Source organism: Sarcophilus harrisii, chromosome 4 (assembly GCF_902635505.1).
Source record: "Sarcophilus harrisii chromosome 4, mSarHar1.11, whole genome shotgun sequence".
Classification (NCBI taxonomy): Eukaryota; Metazoa; Chordata; class Mammalia; order Dasyuromorphia; family Dasyuridae; genus Sarcophilus; species Sarcophilus harrisii.
The window spans coordinates 110,837,652-110,859,689 of NC_045429.1; the positions used below are offsets into that span (position 1 = coordinate 110,837,652).

At 32.2% G+C, this 22,038-nt stretch overlaps 1 protein-coding gene across 4 annotated transcripts in view; it reads left to right on the forward strand.

Annotated features, from left to right (window-relative positions):
* The window catches only part of KCNK2 (potassium two pore domain channel subfamily K member 2), a 266,217-nt gene that overhangs the window by 154,215 nt on the left and 89,964 nt on the right, over positions 1-22,038 (forward strand). For all 4 annotated transcript variants that reach the window (XM_031937370.1, XM_031937368.1, XM_031937369.1 and 1 more), the window contains exon 4: positions 21,325-21,485. In XM_031937370.1, coding sequence (XP_031793230.1) covers positions 21,325-21,485 — 161 coding nt within the window. The remainder of the gene's footprint in view (positions 1-21,324; positions 21,486-22,038) is intronic.

The window sequence follows — 22,038 nt, forward strand, 5'->3', positions numbered from 1 at the left end:
CATAAAAATGTATGCTATCTGCATCTAGAGAAAGAACTGATAAAAAGAATTATGTATAGAATAATTTTTCATACACACATATATTTATGTTTAATGGTAGCCATCTCTAGGGTGCAGTAAAGGGGGAGAGAAAGGGAGAAAAGGGAAAAAAGATATTTACATATTAACTTTATTACATATTTAAGAGGGATAGCAAGTTGTACATAATAGATTTATTGTTTCATTTTCAATCATCTTTTTATTATACTATGTTAAAGAAATACTTGCTTTATTCCATAAATTAAAAATTAAATAAAAATTTAAAAAACAGAGAAAAAATGAATGGTCATCAGTATATTTATTCATGCTTTAATTCTATCTGGCATAGCTTTTTGTTTTTTGACTCTTTTTAAAAAAAAGGCATAGAAAAATATAAAGGTTAGGAAGGGGATGTATGATTGTAGAAATACTTATTTAAAATAAATTGTTTATTTTATACAAAGAATCCCTTTACCATGTCAAATTTTGTCATACCTTACACTTTCCCTCACCAATCCCCTCACTCATATATTTTGCAATCCAGTGACACTGCCTTCCTTATTTTACCTTGAACAAGACACTCTACCTCTTCTTGGCTCTTGGAATTTTCACTGACTTGTCTCCCTTGCCTGGAGCTCTGCTTCCTCAATCCTCCTTCTTGTCTTTCCTACTTACCTTTAAGTCCCAGTTAAAAAAACACTGTCTATAGGAAGTCTTTCATGATTCCCTTTAATTTTTAGTGATTTCTTTCTGTTTATTATTTCCACCTAATTCTGTATATATTTTGTTTGGACATAATTGTTCACATGTTGTTTGTCCTATTAGGCTAAGTGCTCTTTGATGGGTATCTTAGCACAGTGTAGCACATAGTAGGTGCTTAGTAAATATTTATTGATGAAGTCATTGAAAGAAGCTTGGTTGAAATGTAGGAGGCAGAAAAGCATAAGTTTAATGAGTAATAAATTTCTGTTATATATTAATGCATCATGCTTGACACAGATGATACAGAGACAATTGAGAAGCTTTTGCTCTATTGGGGATGGTGGTGATTTAAGAGGAAAGATTTCCAATTCTGATGTAGTAATTATATGTCCATACATAGTGAATAAATCAAATTACAAGAAAATTACCTGCCTTGAAGGACGGAATATACAATATTGGAAGATACAAAATAGGTAAAAGGTAATTTAGAGAGAGATAGAACTAACTAGAAACTGGGAGAAACAGAAAAGTATTTCTGTAGAAAGTAGCTCTTATGTAACAATTGTCTTAAAAATTTCTTAACTTTATATTCAATTCTATCTTTCCTAAGTTTGTTGTAGTTCAAAACATTCTACAATACTATGAGAACATTTTTTCTTTTCTTTCCTTTGCTCATTCAAAAGTTCAGTAATATATTTAAAATATCCATACATTCCCTTAATAAACTAATATGCCTATATATTTTTTTGGAATTTAATAAAATTTTTCTTGACTACACTCATATTTTTAGTCTATACCATTCCTTAGAGTAATGAGGTTTATACATTTTCTACATTACATACAAAATAGTATTTTATTTGTGCAGAAAAAACTCCCTCTCAAGCTTCAAGGAATGTTCCTTATTATTTTACTATGAAATTTCATCAATAAAACTGGTGAAAATCTCTTTATCCTCTCTCAGCTTTTACCCCAGCCCTAGACAGGGAAGTTTTCTTGTATGGTAGTCTAGTCATTTTTCCTTTTCTGGACCATCTCCGATTCTGTTACCTATTTCTTGTTTTCTGGTAATTGGATTGGAGTGGGACTAGACCTTAGAAATCATTTTTCTCTCATAGGTCTATCTGTTGGGTTCTTTGTCTATCTGTAAGGCAGCTAGATGGTATAGTGGATAAAGTGTTAGGTCTGAAGTCAGGAAGCACTTTCTGGGTTTAAATATGATCTCAGATACTTTCTAGCTGTGTGACCCTGGACAAATCACTTCACCCTGTTTGCCTCAGTTTTCTTATCTGTAAATAAACTGGAGAAGGAAATAAAAGACCACCACATTATCTCTGCCAAAAAAATTCCAAATATGGTCAAGAAGAGTCAGACACTGCTGAAAAAAATGACTGAATAATAACAAAAACTATCTTTCTTTAGTTTCAATGATGAATTTGCATCAACACAATGGTATTCTCTTGTTCCTTTGGTATAGTCAGCAACAACATGAATTTGCATGATGGCTTATCAAGATTGGGATTCAGTCAATAGCTGGATAATTGAGAAAATCAATTGATAGTCCTTATGGAATGATTCAGTATACAACCTTGACCTTTACAATGTAATGATTTGGTCAACTGAGTTAAGTAAACCAGAAACAATAATGTACTCTCATTAAGGGGAAGGTTTTTCATAAGGATAATTCTATTTAAAGGAAAAGCCTATATACTCTGAGGGAAGGACATTTTTTCTAGAACAAGAATTTCCTTTCAATTGCTTAAGTACTTTGCTTTGATACTAGCACTTTTTTTTTTTAGCCAAGTGATAATGATTCCTGACTTTAATGACTCACACAATTAAGTATTTTTTTTTTTACTGGTAATTTTAAAGCAATTGCACACCTGCATTGTCATCTTTCTTTCTTTCTGAACTCTCCCTCACCCTTGGTATCAACAATTAATATTGTCCTACACTAGAGCATTAAAAAAAAGTAGACACTTCTGGAACAAAAAGCAAAGATTATAGTTATAAAAATTTAGCTTTTTTTTTTAAACCAGTAATCTAAATTTTCTATCCACAAATTAATTTTAGGAAATACAATGGAAATTATTAGAATGGCAAATAGCAGGACATAGTGATTTATAGTCATTAAAATAAGAGAGCAGATCAAATGTTACTTAATCAGATCTATGTCATAATAGAATTTCATTAGGAATTCTGATTTTTAATGATGACATACAGAAATAGCACTTTGAGAAATGTTTATAAAAATTGCTCTAATTTCTAAATGTTAATTCTCTAATAAAGTTTTCCATTTAAATGGTATTTTTAATTCCCTGTGATTTTTTAAATACATGAATCTACCTGTAAGAATATAGCCAGAGGGAAGATACTATATTCTTGATTTCAAAGATATACTCAGAATAATTGTAATTTGCTTTGGATCATATAATAAATATTAGTCATTAATAGAATATTGTCTTATTTTGTTTCTCCCTTGTTTTTAATCTCCTTACCATTTATGTATTAAATTTGTGGCCCTTGCATATTTATTTTCATTTGTTGATATATGGCTTGTCCAAAGACATGTGGTCTTAAAAATCCAATAAATTAGACACCTACTATCTCTTGAGGCAGTCCTTTCTACTTTTGAACATCTATGATTCTCAAGGAACATGTTTTGTTTTGTTGGTTTTTTAATATCTACCTTTTTCCAAATTCCATCTTTTGTTTCCAGTTACTCCTTCTAGATCACCTTTCTAATAATAATCCTTCAACCTTATAAGCTTTGTAAATATTCTCTTTCTCAGGATACATATCCCTAGACCTTTAACTGACTAGTCAACCATATAGCATCATTTCTAATCTCCTCACCTTTTTGGTTTTTCTCTTCTGTATGCCCTTAAATTTGTCAACATCTTATTTTAAATGTAGTGATCAGACTAAATAACATTTTCTACACATTGTTGGACAAAGGAAGAGTCTAGAACTAACTCTCAGAATCTAAAAACCTAATATCACCTCATACAGGGTTTTGTAAGCACTTGAAAAATTTTATCAACTAGTCTCATCATTTAGTCTCACTATAATATGTTTCTTTTGGTGATCTGTTCAATCTGTTATGTTGGTTATCAGTTGTGTTGACCAATCTTGAATCACGGAAATGTCATAGGAATATGGATCTAGAGCTGGAAGAGTCCACAGAGTCTAACTTGTCCAACAAAGTATTTTACACTAGAGGAAATTGAAGCCTAAGGGAGATAAAGACTTGCCCAAAGTTATTTAAGTCATTAGCACAGAGGCAGAACTTGAAGCCAGGTTCTGTGAGTGATCATTCTTTGATGTTCTCAAGTCTTCCTATATAACCTTTTTCTAATACCTTATATTATTCCTCCATCATACACACACACACACACACACACACACACACACACACACAATCCAAAATAAAAATAATCCTTAAAGCTTTGCAGGTTCTACCATCAACATCTCAATTTTTAGCACTTGATAGCTCTAATCTCACCTTTCTCTTGGTTTACCATTATGCAATTGATATTCCTTAGAATGTGAGCATCTTGAGAGCAGGGACTGTAATGCCTGATACTCAGTAGGCTCTTAATAAGTGATTGTTGACATGGATTTAGTAAAAGGTATGAGAGCTTAGGAGGAGAAAAAAGGCTGATATGCCATCCATTCATTTCAGATAACATAGAGTTAAGCAGTTTCAGTTTAGGAAATTCCTTCAGGATTTTCTTTTATATTTCCCGTGAATTCCAATCTAAGAATGTTTAAACAACAACAAACAAGAGCAAAAATAATCCAGAATAATATGGAGAAAGGATTATTATAGTGGTCACACTAAGAACATGACTTCAGAAAGATTATTTTTATATAGACACATACATGATGTGAATTTGTAATAGAATGCTAACATATTTCTCTGAAATCAGTTGGTTCTATGACAATACATCATTAGTCACAACAATGTTACAGGGAACTTGAGGGAGTTTTCATCTTGGGAACTAGAACACAATAGTAATTTCTTGGAATCAGAAACTCAGACAGTTGGAAGGGCCCTCACCTTCAGTTATTAAGGTCATCCAATCTCTAATTTATATTTATTTAACATTAGGTCGTTCAGTTTCTAATCTGTAGCATGAATCCTCTCTCTATTTGAAACCAGTGACTATCCAGTCTACTAGGGAATGAATTGATTCTTAAGGACACTATTGCAGGGTAAATATTGGCTAGTCCTATGATTTGCATGTAATTTTGTTTCTAATTTTAGTTTTTCATTTGTATTATAAAAATAATACACTAATAATATAATAACACACTAATTTAAGAAGATCATTCTTTAGTTATTGTTGCCTTTATTTTTGTTATTCTGAATAGTAGATTATAATAAACTACAGCTTCAAGTAGGGGTTGAAACCTTGAATACTATTTTCACTAAAAGAGCTTATTTCCTGAGTAAAAGGTTAATCAGTTGATAAATCCCTCTGGATTTAGCTTAGACACAAGAATTGTGCATTTTTCATGAACTATCTATTTGTCAAATAAAACTCTCATCCTCTAGAGCAATATGATCTGAAAGTTACAAGTCTGAACAGCTTAATTTTATTTAATTCCTATAAGGCTCACGTGGAAGGGAAAAAATCTGCTGAAACCTTGATGTAGTTCAAATTCAGACTTTTTTATCTATCTGTAGTTAAGGTATTCATATTTCAAAGGGAAAATTCTCTTGGGCAAAAAGTAGCTCTTAGACACTGTCTAGTTTCTACTCTAAGGAAACATTGGGTGTGAACACCAAAAGTAAGGTGCAATCTATGTCCCTTTGGTTGACCAATTTAACATAATTAACATTTGAAATTGCTATCTCAATATACTTCTCTTGAAGAGCAATTCACTGTTTAAATAACTGTAGCAAACATTTCAGCTAGGTAATCATTTCATATCGCTAGGTGAAGTGCATGACTAATAGACCATCATTAACTTTATTATCAAGTGGGGAGATTTGCTCCTTGATGAAGGATAGCTACAAGACTATTTACTGGTCTGTTTGTATGTTTGCACTGTTCACAAATGCTGCGAGGGCATAAGAACAGGTGAATTCATCTGCTATCAGGGCATGTTGGAGAAGTGGGCTTTGTTCACTGTAAAAACCATGAATTTGTGTTTTAAATCTGTACTTTAATATCAGGCACAAATCATTGATTATATGGTTCTAGTCTCACATATACTAACTGAGTGACCCTGGACAGATTACTTAACTCCTGCTTCCCTCAGTTTCCTTATCTATAAAATGGGGGAAATAGTAGAATCTTATTCATCAGGGCTGTTGTGAAGGTCAAATGAGATAATAATTGAAAAGCCCTTAGCACAATGCCTATATATAGGCTATTGCTATTAGTGATATAGTTATTTATATAGCAAATGCTATATAAATAAATATTAACAAGTTTTTTTTCCCCCTGAGGCAATTGAGGTTAAGTGACTTGCCCAGGGGTCACACAGCTAGGAAGCGTTAAGTGTCTGAGGTCAAATTTGAACTCAGGTCCTCCTGACTTCAAGGCTGGTGCTCTATCTACTGTGCCACCTAGCTGCCCCTAATATTATGAATAAATAATATGTATATATTATATAATCTAAATAAATATATTTATTTTACATAACAATAGTAAATATTATTATTGTTAGTGTTATTGTTATATTTTGTCTTCATCCATATACCTCCCAAAGGACAGCTGTTGCCATCAGACTTTGAGCTCACATTCCACTTTAGTAGCTCTCTTTAAGTCTTTTGGCAATCTTTAAATGCCAAGTCCAGTAATTTTTTCTCTATTTTTGTTCTTCTTAAACTCTACAAAATTTACAACTGTTTGACATCTCTTCCTTCTTGAAATTCTCTTCATCAGCCCAATGAATAGAAAGCATTGAGTTTACATTTAGGAATACACAAGTTCAAATTGGGTTTGAGGTGCTTACTAGCTGTGTTACTCCAAGCAAGTCATTTGACTTCTGCCTATTTTAGTTTCCTTGATTATAACATCAGCAAAATGATAGCACCTATCTTTTGAGAATCAAATGAGATTATGTTTGAAAAACACTTAACACAATGCCTGACCCATTGTATTTCCTCCTTTCTTAGCTTTTATGATAATATCCAGACAGGTTATGCTTCTGTAATTGTTCATATTCATTTCTTACCCTTTTTATATGTATACAATTTATATTATTTATGTGACTGCTCTGCCCTCTATTTCTCTTCAGTTTTGCTACTTATTGTGTTTTTTGCTCTTGAAAGGTCACTTTCGATTTTCAGACTTCAGTTTTGTTATATGAAAAATAAATAAATGAACTCTAAGGTCCCTGATAACTGTATGGTTATCAAGCTATGATTTTTTTAAAAAAAGTATTACTATATCAGTCCCTCACTCAGTAAACTCTAATGACTCTCTATTATCTCTAATCTAAATCTAAAATCTAAATTCCTTTTGACAAATCTAAATTCCTTTTGACATTTAAAGCTCTATCTACATTACTTTCTTCTTACGTTTCCAGATCTTGCATATTACATGTTCTGTACAGTCTAGCCATATGGGCCCATTTGCTCTTCCTCACACATGAAGCTCCTTTTCTCTATCTGATGCCTTTGTCCTTACTGTCTGTCCTTAATGCCTCAAATTCATTCCTTCTCTTCTGACTTTTGGAATCCCTTATTTCCTTTAAGACTTAGCTTGATTTCTCCCTTCTGCTTGTGTATCTACCTAGTTTTCTCAGCTCTACCTCTTTCCCATATAAGGGTAGCTTTTATCTACTCTGTATGTATTTTTTAAGTACTTGTTAATATACAAGTTAGCTCTTGGATTAGAATGTCAGGTTTTTGAGGGCAGGGAGTGTTTTAGCTTTTTCTTATATCCTTAACACTAAGTATGTAGAAAATAATAAATACTTGTTGGTTATTCCATTAGTTTATTACTACCTATTCATCTAATTTATCAGACTATTAATTTTAAAATTTCATTTTCTATTATATTGGTCACCCGCTGCTGCACTTGTAAATTCATTGACATGCCTTGATATCACTGTCTTTACTAGATACAAATTAAGTGTAACTGAGTTTCCTCTAAATCCCTTGCTTTGTTAAAAAAATAAAAGAGATGTGCTCTTTTTTTTTTTTTTTTTTTTTTTTTTTTAGTAAGGGACTGCGAAGGAACTTCTACCAAATCATATCAGAACATTCTCTGCAATTTATACCTTGGGGTGTAGATAGATTAACTGAGTTGTCCAGAGTCATATAGTCAATCCTTTTTTGGAGTTAGAACTTAAACCCATTTCTTCCTAACACTATGGCATATGCTAAGTCTATTAGACCATATTTAATGAGTGTAATATTTTATCCACTTACCTACCATCTACTGAATAGTCAAAAAGCTAAAAAATTTGCCTACATAATTTATAGATAAAATTTTTTTTAAATCCTCACTTCTTACTTCAATCCTCTATGTCAACCTCTTGCATGATAAAGAAATTCATTTTTTAAAGTTGCAATAAAGATAAACATTCCTAGAAAGGTGCTGGGGACTTAGTGAATTTTCTTTCTGTGGTATGTCTACTTATCAGTAATTTACTGAGGAGACTTAAAGCTATCCCTTCACATTGAGGGAGAAGGTGCTTTGTCTATGTATGACTTGAAGGATCCTGGAAAAGACCTGCCACCTTTCTCCAAAATATCTTCCACACAAGTTTTTCATTGTGTTTCATATTTCATCATATCTTTCCTTCAAGATGGTGTATTTCTACATTTTGTGCTTGTTGAAATATAAATATCCTTGGTAGGTATATTATAAAGAAGATGAACTAGAGGGAAGAATGGTAAAAGGGGATAGAAGAGAACACTGAAGATCCTGTTTCTGTGTCAGTATTCTCCAAGATCAGTTTGGTTATAGAGTAGGAGTTTTTCATTTTCTTTTTTATTTCCTTATTAGTCATGTTGTGAAAGAAAACACACACAAAAAAACTCAGAAAAATAAAGAGTTAAAAAAGTATGCTTTTGACTCCACTGAAGCTCCATCAGTTTTTCTCTGGAGACAGATAACATTTTTCATCATAAGTCTTTGTATTGCAAATAATAGTTAATTCATTCACAGATGCTGATACAATATTGTAGTTACTGTGTACAACATTCTCCGGGTTCTGCTCATTTCACTTTGCATTAGTTCTTTTAAGTTTTCACTGATCATCATTTCTTATAACACAATAATATTTCATCATAATCTTATATCAGAACTTGTTCATCCATTCCCTAACTGATGGGCATCCCTTCAATTTCTAATTTTCTGCCACCACAAAAAATTGCTATAAATATTTTTACACATACAGGATAAGTAATTTTCCTTTTTTTAAAAAAAAATTATCTTTTTGGAATGCACATTTAATAATAGTATCAGAGCAAGGGAGTTTAATCTTTTTTTCTGTGTCATTAACCCTTCTGATAATCTTGTGAAGCCTATAGATTTCTTTTCAGAATGAAATTTTTAAATGTACAAGATAAAACAGGTAGGATTACAAAGAAAACCAATCATATTGAAAGTAATAAAATATTAAAAATCAACAAGTTCATCAAACTTAATGTTAAGAACTCCTGATATAGAGGGAATTATTATCTGTTTTAGGGAAATTAGAAGAGCAGTGAAGAAATAATTTTCCTCCCTTATGAATAATACTTTGCTCACCTATTATACCTGACTTTGTAATTTGGCTCCAGTGGCTATGATTCAATTTTTCTATCTTTTTGTTTTTTTAAAGCCATTATACTTTCTCCTTCCCTTGTTGCAGAAGTATATAGACAATATAATAGTATGTGTGAAGTGCATTGGACTTATGGGGACAAAGGCCATTTGTATACTAAGGATATTATCCTGAGAGATAGTGTGGATTAACATATACAGAATCAGCTAGGTTTAAGTCCAATTACTGGGGAGAGGTCATTTAACTTCTCAATGCTTTAGGTGACTTTATATGACTATTAAGTTACAGAGTAGTTGCAGATCTGTATTTTTAGAGGGAGTTTGCTCACCTGAGGTTCCCTATATCAGTCATACCACAAGTCTTGTCCTTATCCCTGACATTTACATAGTGAGCCAAAGCTGGCATCCTTGATTTTATATTATATTAGGAGTATGAAACTGCTATCCTGTCAGTCAGATTATGTCACACACATATATTCATACACATATACATATATATATATATGTGTGACATATATAATATATAATATATATATATATTATATATAACACATTTCAAAGCTACAGGACAAAAACATTTCATAACTTATTAATGAATATCTTAATAAATATGAAATCATTAAACTCACACAGATGCTAATTCATCTGAGTAGGTTAGAGATTGTCACATGATGTAGAGATTACAAGAAATATTGAGACAAATTTTGGTAACTTTTCTGAATATAACTAAATATATTAACCTGTATTAGAACCGTAGAATGTGTTGAATATAAATGTAGTTCTTGAATTTAATAAAACTTCCAAATTCATTTGAGAGATATCATCCAACATGTAAATCCAAATATTCTGGATGAGAAAATTTTTCCTCCAATCAAAGGATAAACATACCTTTTTGATTTTTTTCTCTGAGAGGCAATTGGGATTAAGTGACTTGTTCAAGGTCACACAATTAGTAAATATTAAGTGTCTGAGGCCAGATATGACCTCAGGTCATCCTGATTCCAGAGTCAGTGCTTTATCTAATGAACTATGTATATAGCCCCTTTTTAGGGGCTCTTTTAGCATCATCTTGTATGCATTTTTGGAAACTTGAGGCTAACTTTTGAATTGCTTCAAATGAAGTACTGACGTAGAAAAACCAATTAACTATACTTACTACATATAATAAATGTTTTCCAGAAAAGTTGTGTAAATCAAATAGTATTTACAATGGAACAGGGGAACTCCTACTTCATGGAATCATTTGACAAGTATTGAAATATATTTCCATGTTAAGAAAACATTGCAATCTAATTTTCTAGAGTTTTTAAATTCAGTTTCTTTTTAAGTGCAAACTTGTTCTTAGTAAAAATGAACAGGAGTTAAGACTATTCAACATTCCATAGTAACAGTTTAATATGTCACTGGTATGGAGAAGGGTCTTAATTACAGTCTTCAAATAGATTTGGAGATATTATATAGATGGTAGTGAGTGAATGTTATCTGTATCCATTTAAGAAATGACAACAGATAGTGGAAACCACTGAGCATGGTCATTGAATTCATATTGTTAAGGATGATGAAGTACTATATAATCAAGGCTTCATTGAGATAAAAGGTGATCTAAAGTGGAGGAAAGGAGATGAGATGGGACCCTTAATGGAAGGTTGAAGAGAATGAAGAGGGAAGAGACTTTCAACTAAGATGACTTCCTATAGAAACAGATCACCCAGAAAACCTATACTAGTAAAACCTTAACATTAGTAGCAGACCAAATTTTTGTTATTTTATCATTTTTAGTCATGAATGGCTCTTTGTGACTTCATTTGAGGTTTTCTTCAACCTCATTTCCTTCATTGTAGCTCATTTTACAGATGAGGAATCTGAGGCAAATAGTTAAATAATTTTTCCAGGATTACACAGCTAGTGAGTGTCTGAGAATGGGTTTGAACTCAGATCTTACTGACTGCAAGCTCAGTGCTCTGTCTACTATATTACCTAACTGCCCTTGCAGATTAAATACTGATCAACAAAATGAATGAGAAACTACACTAATGACTTCTAACACTACCTTCTAACACATCAGAAAAGTCAGTCAAACACACAAAAAAGTCAGTCATTATTGCATGATTTAAAAAAAACAAAAAAATTTGAACAATATGATTTCAATAAATAATAAATGAAAATGTCTCAGCTATCTTAGAAGCAGAGTGCAAAGTGAAGACAGAAAAAAGTTTCTACAGATTACTTCCTAAAAGATAATCTGAAATGAAAAGTGCCAGGAATGCCTTAGTAAAATACAAACTTTCCAGGTCAATTAATCAGAAAGAAAATGTTCTTGTACCAAAGATCACACAAGATCTGCATTTTGTGCCTTAAGGAGAAGGAAATCTTGGAATACCAAATTCCAAGTAGCAAAAGAGATTTTCTTGTAATAAAGAATAACATTCTGCAAAAAAGTGCAATCTTCCTTGGGAAAAAATAGATCTTCAATGGAGTAGAAAACTTGCCAGAATTCCTGAAAATACCAGAATTGAATGGAAACTTTGATGCAAATTTTGATGATGTTTGATGCAAACACAAGAGACAATGTACACTAGAAACATAAATTTATTTTTATATTTATAAAGAATTGTATCATGATGTAGTACGAATAAATAGTATTCCAATAAAGAGAAAAAAGATCCTTTCAAACTTTAATGTCTTTAAACAGTGTATTGATAAAGTTAAATAAGAAAAATAGAATTATCTTAGAATAGAGGTAGATTAGTTCTGTTCTGAGGGCTTTAAAAGAAGTAAAAAGGAATACAACAATATATAGAGCAGAGAAACTTGCTGTTTCTAATAAGAATGTATAAACATGGATATAAGGCTAGGGAAGAGAGTTTAGGATGAACTGAGCTCATTCTTATCAGAAATGGATAAATGGATATATACACATGAAACTCAACAACAGAACTGACAGGTAGACAAAATTGATAATTTTCAAATGGAACTGTAAGTAAAAACACTTCCTATTCCTGAACAAGGCTTTTAAATGAGGTGAAGAAAAGTAAAAAAAAAAATACTTTCTAAAGGCATGACCATCAGTTGTGAAATAGCTTATCAAAATGTGACTTCTAAAAGGCTACTCATCAATTGTTGACTGACAGAAAAGTTGTGTCCTAAATGTAATAGAGTATTATGATTCCATAAGAGATGATGAAAAAAACAAAACATCTTGAGTAGTATGCACTAATGCAAAATGAAGTGAGCAGGATCAGGAAAATTATTTACACAAAGAAAGAAACATGGTAAAGAAAACAAATTTCAAAGATTTAAAAACTCTGGTCAGATCAGTGATTATATCTCCAGATAGAGTCAAAGTACACAAAGAGACACATATTTTTGAATATGCCTTATGTATGGATTTCTTTTACTTGACTATGCTTATTTGTTACAATTTTTTTCTTTCTTTTCATCTTTAATTAGGGGGTTAAGAAGGAGGAAGTAGGAATAGCGATTACAAAAAGGATGCAATTGAAACATTTTTAAACAGTAACAGAAGGAAGCACAAACAGGCAGTTTTAAAAATTACGTGTGGAATTATTATATACTTTAAAAAAATAAGCAGTAGGAAATATAGATTTATAATATTTTGTGTTTTATATCTATCTATCTATATATGCATATATGCTCTTTTTTAGTGTTTAAGTTCAGAAAAAAAATTTAAGAGAATGGAAGGGGAGAGAGGGAAGAAAAAATATTCTATTCTTTGAGCTCAAAAAATGCATGTTTTAGGAACTAAAAACAAAAGATAGAATATTGTGGGATATAGAAATTTTAATTATATTTAGTTCATATTATGAAATTTTCTAGGGCAACAGTCTAAAACAATGAATTGCAGGCCTGCATTGGCAGTCATATCTCACAATTTATATTCACTTTAACTTTGCTTCTCAGTGTTCCCCTACACTCACACTTTAAGAATTATTTTTCTATACAGAGAATACTGAGGGCACTCAAATATTAACTCTTTTAAGGTTTGCAACCACAGCCCAAGATGTTAGAATTGCTTTTGGTAAGGAAGACATTGAGACCAATTGCTTAGACTCATTGATTGTATACTGAGTGTAGGTGCTTTTATATAATACCTTGATTCTCACTCTCTGTTGTTGTGCAATCATTTTTCCATGTTCAACTCTTCATTGATTCCATTTGAACATTATCAAATGATGTTCAACTCTTCGTTGACTCTATTTGGCATGTTTTTTTGTTTGTTTGTTTGTTTGTTTTTTGTAAAAGATACTAGATTGGTTTGCCATTTTCTTCTCCAGTTCATTTTACAAATGAAGTAACTGAAACAAACAGGGTTAAGTAACTTGCCTAGGGTCACACAACTAGTAAGTGTCTGAGGCTACATTTGAATTTAGGAAGATAAATCTCCCTGACTCAAGACATGGCACTCTTTTCACTGTACCACCTAGCTGCCCCTCTCACTCTATGAAGACTTCCTAAGTCAAGGTTTGTTCTATAATCAAACCAACTCTCAAGGATTTCTAAAGCAGAAACAACAATAAAACTGATAAAGATCTTGTGCTTATCACAAATTCTCACTTACTGGGAAGCCATGCTTCAACATCCATATATACATTCACATTCACAACTTGGTTTCTTCTTTCACTCCCAGCAGCACCACTCAGAAGCAATTTCACTTCGATCACAGTGTTAAGTTTCTGTCTATTCTTTGCATCCGTATCCTGGAGAACTCACTTGACGTAACAGCTATAGATTACCAGCACTGAGACATTGCTAGCATTTCCATTATGGCTTGGAATTGAATCTTTTAGACAGCAATTATTCACCTTCTTAGGTGGATGTCTACAATGGTATTTTCTTGTGTTCTTATTTTTGTTATTGTATTGGGTGTGCAGAAGGTTCTTTTTAGATCCTTATTGAATCCCTTGAGATGTTTTGGTATTTGTTGCTCCATTGAAGTTCAACTAATAATCAAGATATTGCAGCAAATTAATATAACTAAGTCACAATCTTAGGTTTGATTTTTAAGGAAGGATGCCAATGAGAAAAATGAGAGAGAGGGGTGGTGAAGGGAGAGAGGGAGGAGAAAGGAAGGAAGGAAGAAAGGAAGGAAGGAAGGAAGGAAGGAAGGAAGAAGAGGAACACAGACAGACAAAGAAAGATGCAGAGAGACAATTGTGAAGAAGAGGCTACACAAAAATTCAGAAACATCTTGGATAAAGTACTGCAAAAACACAAAGCTCTAGAGATATGAGAAGGGGACAGAGTCAGTGATGAAATGGCAAGATATTCCTAGACAAAGTGGGAAGATAGAGGAATACTAACATGTCAATGAAGTTGTTCTGAATCCAAATTTCCAGGGCCCAAGGCCTTATTTGAGGGATATCTAAATAGAATTTAAAAAATCATCAGGAAGAGTGACTGGATCTAACTGAAGACTCATATAATCACTACCTATGGTTTGGAATGTGAGATTTTTTGTGAGATTTCTTCCAATTCTAAAATCCTGATTGGATGTTTTTACTATCATTTCAGACTCTATCAGTATAGAATCTGATAATGACTATAGCCAACTAGAAAATAGATAATTATTTGTTTTCTTCTCTTCCAGACTTACCTCACAGAACAGAACAACAACAACAAAAAAAAAAAAAAAACCAAAAAACAATTCTGTGGCTTTGTTGCTAAATATCCCATTTTTTTTCCCATGTTAATTCACTTAATTCAAATTGCTTTAAAATTTACATAGCACTTTACATGCATTATCTTCATTAAATACAACATTCTGTAAGGTAGATAATGAGTAAATACCATTATTTTTACAGATTAGTACACTGAGGCTTTTGGGGATAGCTAAGTAACATAATGAATAGAATTCTGGCCCTGGAGTGAGGAAGATCTGAGTTCAGATCAGTCCTGAGATACTTACTAGCTGTGTGATCTTGGGCAAACCACTTAACCCTTTTTGCCTTAGTTTCCTTGTCCGTAAAATGAGCTGAAGAAGGAAATGGAAAACCACTTCAGTATCTTTGCCAAGAAAACCCCAAATGGGGTCATGAAGAAGTAAGAAGACATAACTGAAACAATTCAACAATATCAACTATGAATTTACAGATTAAGTGATTCTTCAATGGTAACACAAATAAAATATATCTGAGACAAGATCTGGATCTCAACATCCCTGATTCCAAGCCCAGCACTTTCTTCAGTATTCCACCCTGTCTCATTATACCTTGATCAGGTAGCTAAGAACTTTAACTGAAAGGTAGGTCATGTAATTTTCTTTGTCTATTATTTTTTTGTTTACTTTAGATATATTATTTTGCAAAGATCAGCTAATATCTTTGTCTTGATCTTTATCTAGTGTGCAGAGAATATTAGCCTTTTTCATAATCCACTCAAGAGAAAGTTAATTGTTAGGATTTCTTTGAATAGGGAAACAAAGGATATTCATAGTAAGCCATCTTGAGCTGGTAAAAAGTGCTCTTTTATAAACTATATAAACTATAAATTAAAATATTAAATGATGCTTTTTTGCCCTGAAAAATAAATAAAAGCCTTCATAAAGTGAAGACAGAAATTCATATTAGTTCTTTATAAAGCTACATTTCTCTGGTTCTGTTTAACCTCTCTAGAAGCCTTTTGCATGAGAATTGTAAGCCTCTATCTAAATCATTACAAATTCCCCAAAATTCTTAGTCACTGGAGAGAATAAGCTGTAATAAGTCTAGGTAGTAAACTTATAAACAGTAAACACTGTAAACTTATATGTGAGGCAAAATGAAGACAGGGTTGCTATTCCATCCAGGCATGACAAACTGCTTCTTTTGGAGAGATGTATTTTGTCTACATTATATTGCACATTAAAGTTTGTTAGCAAAGAATTTTAATAAATGTTATTTTATTTTGTCCTCACAGAAACTTTGGGAGCTAGGTGCTGTTATAATACCCATTTTATAGATGTTCGTTATATACCAAATCTATATGATCATATATTCCCCTGTAACAGAATGATGTTATCTAATATAATATTTGATCAGTTTTGTTATTATTGTTATTTGATTTTAATTTATTATATTTTGTTGTCATTTTCAGTCATGACCAACATGTCATGACCTCATTTGGTGTTTTATAGGCAAAAATACTGGACTAGTTTACATTTCCTTCTTGAGTTCATTTTACAGATGAGCAAACTGAAGCAAACAGGTTTAAGTGACTTGCCACATTTTAGGAAGGTTATTGACAAGCTAGAAAGTGTCTAGAGGAAGGATACTGAAGGATTTGGAGTCTATATCAAATGAGGATCAATTAAAAGAACTATGTTTTGCTTGGAGAACCTAAAATGGGTGGGACATAACAGATGTATTTAAATGTTTGAAGGACTATGATGTGGTGGAGGGATTCGACTTGTTCTCTTTGGCCCATGAGGACAAAAACTAGAAGATCTGTATAGAAGTTCCAGAGATGCGTATTTAAGTTTGATATATGAAAGAAAACAAAGAAACCCTTTCCAACATTTAGAGATAGCAAAAAGTGCAGTGCTTCCTCATCCTTTTGGGGAATTCTTCAAACTGAATCTAGACGCCCACTTCTCAAGTATGTGACAGTGGGAATTTCTTTTGTCTAGATTGGTGTAAAGCACCTTTGAGTCTGCTTCAACTTTAAATCCTGGTGACTGTGTGACTTTTTCTCTTAGATTTTCTTTCTTTGATTTGAATTACTTCTTAGACTTCTTGTTGTGTTTCTTTTGATGTCTCCCCTAATTCTTTCTTTCTCAAATATAAATATCCCCAGTGCCTTTAATTAACCTGGTTATTATTGGTTCTTAGCATGGTTTATCTAAGGACAGCAGACTTAGTGGTTCATATTCAAAGTCTCTCCATTTTAAGGAATTTGCCCGAAGTTAGTTATGTTTCATTTTTGGAATCCAGGGTCATCTCTGATCCATGATGAATCATTCAAGCATTTTATATACATATACATATATATATATATATAATACATATATATATATATATATATATATATATATTTTTTTTTTTTGCTGAAGCAATTGAGATTAAGTGACTTGCCCAGGGTCACACAGCTAGGAAGTATTAAGTGTCTGAGGCCAAATTTGAACTCAGGTCTTTGTGATTTTAGGGCTGGTACTCTATCTATTGGACTACCTAGCTGCCCCAAGTATAATTTTATGAAGCAATCTCTGGTTCAATGTTTATTACTTATATTTTGTACACTTTTTCATTCTCTGTTTCCTTTTGTTAGGATTAATGTCTTAGTTACCAGTTCTCTTCATTGGTCTTATTTACATATTTTATTTGCTACTATCTACATATGAGATAGAGAGAGATGGGGAAAGGGAGGGAGGAAAAAAGAAAGACACATATACACATGGAGAGACAGATATACACATACACAGAGAAAGATGGAGAGAGACAGAGAGAGATGGAGATGAGGAAGGGAGAGAAGCAGTTTTTTTCCTTCTTTGTCCATTTTCAATTAAAATCATTGAACAATATCAATGGGTCTTCTACTTGGGCAACTGAAGTCTTTAGTTTTTTTTGCTTTGAATTTCAATTTCATAATCTTTAGTGATATTTTTATGTGACTTTTGGCAATATCATCTGTTCCCATATAAACTATAAGAAAAAGATAGTGATTGTTTGACTTGACAAATTTATAGACAATCTCTGTCATGTCCCAAATGCATGCCCCGAGACAACAGCATTTTTTTTTCTTATTTTGGTCAGGTTGACAAATAGTGATTTTGCTACCACTCAGAAGGCAATCATCAGTCACGACAACACCGCTCTTTTTCCTTTGATCAATAATGAATGACTTTTCACCTGAGGGAATCGGTGGCACACCATATTATTGCCTGGGGAGTAAGAGACTATGTTCTCCTGAGATTTCCTCCAGCTTTTCCCTTTATATGAATAGAATCTTATTTATCATTTGTTTACAGATGTCCCCTGTTTCTTTTCCTTCCATGGAAAGACATGGGTATCAGAAATAATATAGTATAACTGAGATAAGATAAGTCTTTTTGTTGATTAGTTATTTCATTTATGTCTGAGTCCCATTTGGTACTTTCTTGGCAAAAATACCAGAGTAGTTTGCCCTTTCATTTTCCAGCTATCATTTCACAGAAGATAAGCTGAGACAAATAAGGTTAGATGATTTTCCAAGGATCACACAGGTAAATAAAGTCAGATTTAAACTCAAAATCCTTGTATAATGAACAGAAAAATGAATCAATTAGAGAACTATAGTGAACTTTAGAGAATTAATGTAACATTGTGGATAGACTGCTGGACTTGGATTCAGGAAGATGACTTCAAATCCTACACCTATTAGCTATGTGAATGGTTGGTTATTTAATGTGTTGAAGCCTCAATCGTCTCATATTTAAGAAGATAATACTTCTGGTACCTATCTCACAGAGTTGTTGTGAAGCTCATATTAAACAATGTGTTGAAGGGCTCTATAAATTTTAGGGTTGTCTATAACTGCCATTTTTACTAGAAGGAGAAGGAGAAGCAGAAGGAGGAGGAGAATCAAAGGTGGTAGGACACTTGTCATTGCTACAACATGAAAGCTCAACACAAAATTATATCTGATTACTGTTGCTGGTCATTCTCAAAATATGTTACTTGTTCCATAATTGCATTGGGTAACAAAACAAATTGCTAATCCATTTGCATTACATAGCACAGTACCTTGTATATAACCAGCACTTTTTACATGCCTTAAATTAAATGAAAGTTGGATGAATGTTGGTCCATGTCTTATGTTTGCTAAAAGGGAAGGGATCCAACTATGTTTCTGGAAGACATACAGATTTGTCAGCTTGGTATTTAAAGTCCTTCACTGTCTGGATTCTACCTACCTTTACAGACTTATTCATATTCCTCCCCTTCAAACATTTTATGTTGCAACTAATCTGTCCTACTTGTTCTTCCCCATAATTGGCATCTTGTCTCCTATCCCTCTGCCTTTGCATATGCTGTTCCCAAATTCTGAAATGTTCCCCCTCTTCACCTCCCCCTCAAAGAATTCTTAGCATCCTTCAAGGCTCAGCTCAAGCTGCCTCCACTGGGAAGCCTTTCTTAATCTTCCTCATTGTTAGTGCTTTCCTCTTACTCATTTGATCATGTATTTACTTGTTTGTGTGATATTATATTCTCTGCCCTCAATAGAATGTAAACTCTTTGAGAAGAGGTAACATTTAATGTTATCATTATATCCCCAGTGCCCTTCATATGGTAGACACTCAGTGATTTTTTAAAATGCTTGTGGAATTGAATTGAATGTATTGCAAAAACCTAGAGAAGGTTTAATGAATATGAAATCCCATGTACAAAGATATAGATGTTCTATGTATGCTCCTTAGTTTTTGATATATGCAAACTCTTTTCTATTCAGTACCTCCAACACTAAGGTTTTTCTTAGACATATCCTCAAAGTAGAAATTACAGGGTGAGTCCTGTGCACAGGTAGAGAGCAACAGAGAATGTCTTTTCTCTCTTTTATATAAGACATCTCCAAATATTAAAGATAATTATGTCTCTCCTCGATATTCTTTTTTTCCAGGCTAAATATCTTCTTTTTCAATCTTTTATTATAGTAACCTTTTGTTACTATGGGAACATAGTTGTGTCAATGTCACCTCTTAAATTATGATGCATAGAAATAGATACTGTATTTCAGATGTGGTCTGAGCAGTACAGTTTACAGAATGTGTATTATCTCCTGTTAATTGACCATTATTTCATTATTAAATGATTGCCTCTGGGATGATACAAAACTTTAAAAATGTGTTTTCTCATCCTCTTTTCAACTTTGGTTATTGTACATTGCCACTTTTAAAATTTGAGAGTTAGGAGGATATTTTTTTTCTTAAAACATGATTGTTTCATGTTCCATGCAGGAATGGCCTAAAGCCTGGAATATTTGTTTTTTACATTTTAAAAGAAGTTTCATAAGTGAAGGTAAATTTGATTTAGAAAATTTCATCATTAGTGAAAGGTGATAGTGTTCAACTGGTTAAATTATAATTTATCTATAATCTATAATTACCAATCCCAGAAAATCTTGGATTTCTGATAAAATAAATAATTTGGTAATTATAAATATTTAGTTATGAGGAAGCTCAGTGGAGAACACAGTGGAGAGTGATCTTGGAGTCGAGAAGAAAGGAATTCAGTTCTTGCCTTGAGTACTTCCTACCTATGTGACCAACTCATTTAATATCTTTTATTATTATTTTCCTTTAAAAAAATGAACATAACAGAACCTACCTCACAGGATTGCTGCAAGGATCAAATGACAAAGTGCTATGTAATTGTTATTATTACATTTTTAAAAATATCTGAAAATAAAGTTAAAAGTAACAAATCAGATTCTTAGAGTAACAACAATTAATTGTTTGATAAAATTAAAAAGAGTACAATGATCTCCTATTAAGTGCCCATAAAAGTAGATAAAATTTAGTAGCGCTTTTACTATATTGAAATACATTGAATTTAAAGTTTTCTTGTTACTATTGCATTTTCTATTTTATAAATTGTGTCTATAATTTTGTTGAAAAATAAAATAATGAAATGCTAAATATGCTTCCTGTAAATTCGAATTATTTATACCTCAAATATTCAATGAAAGACATTATATATTGGCTTAAAATTATTTCCCATTGGCAGTAGATGGTAGGTCTCTTGTGAAACATTCTGCAATTTTTCTCACTTGTTGTCTTTACAGGTATTTTCATATATCACTAATTTGTAAATAGCTGAAATTGTTTTTTTTTTTTTGTTTGTGTGTGTGTGTGTGTATGTGTGTGTGTGTGTGTGTGTGTGTGTGTGTGTGTGTGATTTAGGTTTTGGGAACATCTCACCACGGACAGAAGGTGGAAAGATATTCTGTATCATCTATGCCTTACTGGGAATTCCCCTTTTTGGTTTTCTCTTGGCTGGAGTTGGAGATCAACTAGGGACTATATTTGGAAAAGGAATTGCTAAAGTAGAAGACACATTTATTGTGAGTATTTAAATATTTTATTATGTATATATTTGTTATAAAACTTGCAAATGTTTGATGAGGAAAACAAAGTAAAAACTGAAGAAATAAATTTTATTTTATTACATTCATGGTAAATACATTTTTTTCTATATGTTATGACCTAGAGATTAACTGATTGAAATTTTACAGCACTTTAAGATCGATGGTACTTTATATACATTCTTTTGTTTTAGTCTCAAAACAGCCTATTATGGAAAATTGGGTGATCATTCATCCATTTAAATTCCAGATTAAAAAAAACAATAACTCTGTTAGTAATTTTAATGCTTTTACAACAGGACTTATTTTTTTTCAATTAAGGGGAATATTAGGGCATCATCATCATTGTCATCAACAAGGCAGCTAGGTGATTCAATGAATAGAGTACTGGGTTTGGAGTTAGGAAGACTCAATTTCCTGAGTTCAAATTTGACCTCAAATACACGTTTTACAACTCTGGGTAAATCACTTAATCCTGTTTGCCTCAATTTCCTTATCTGTGAAATAAGTTGGAAAAAGAAATGGCACACCA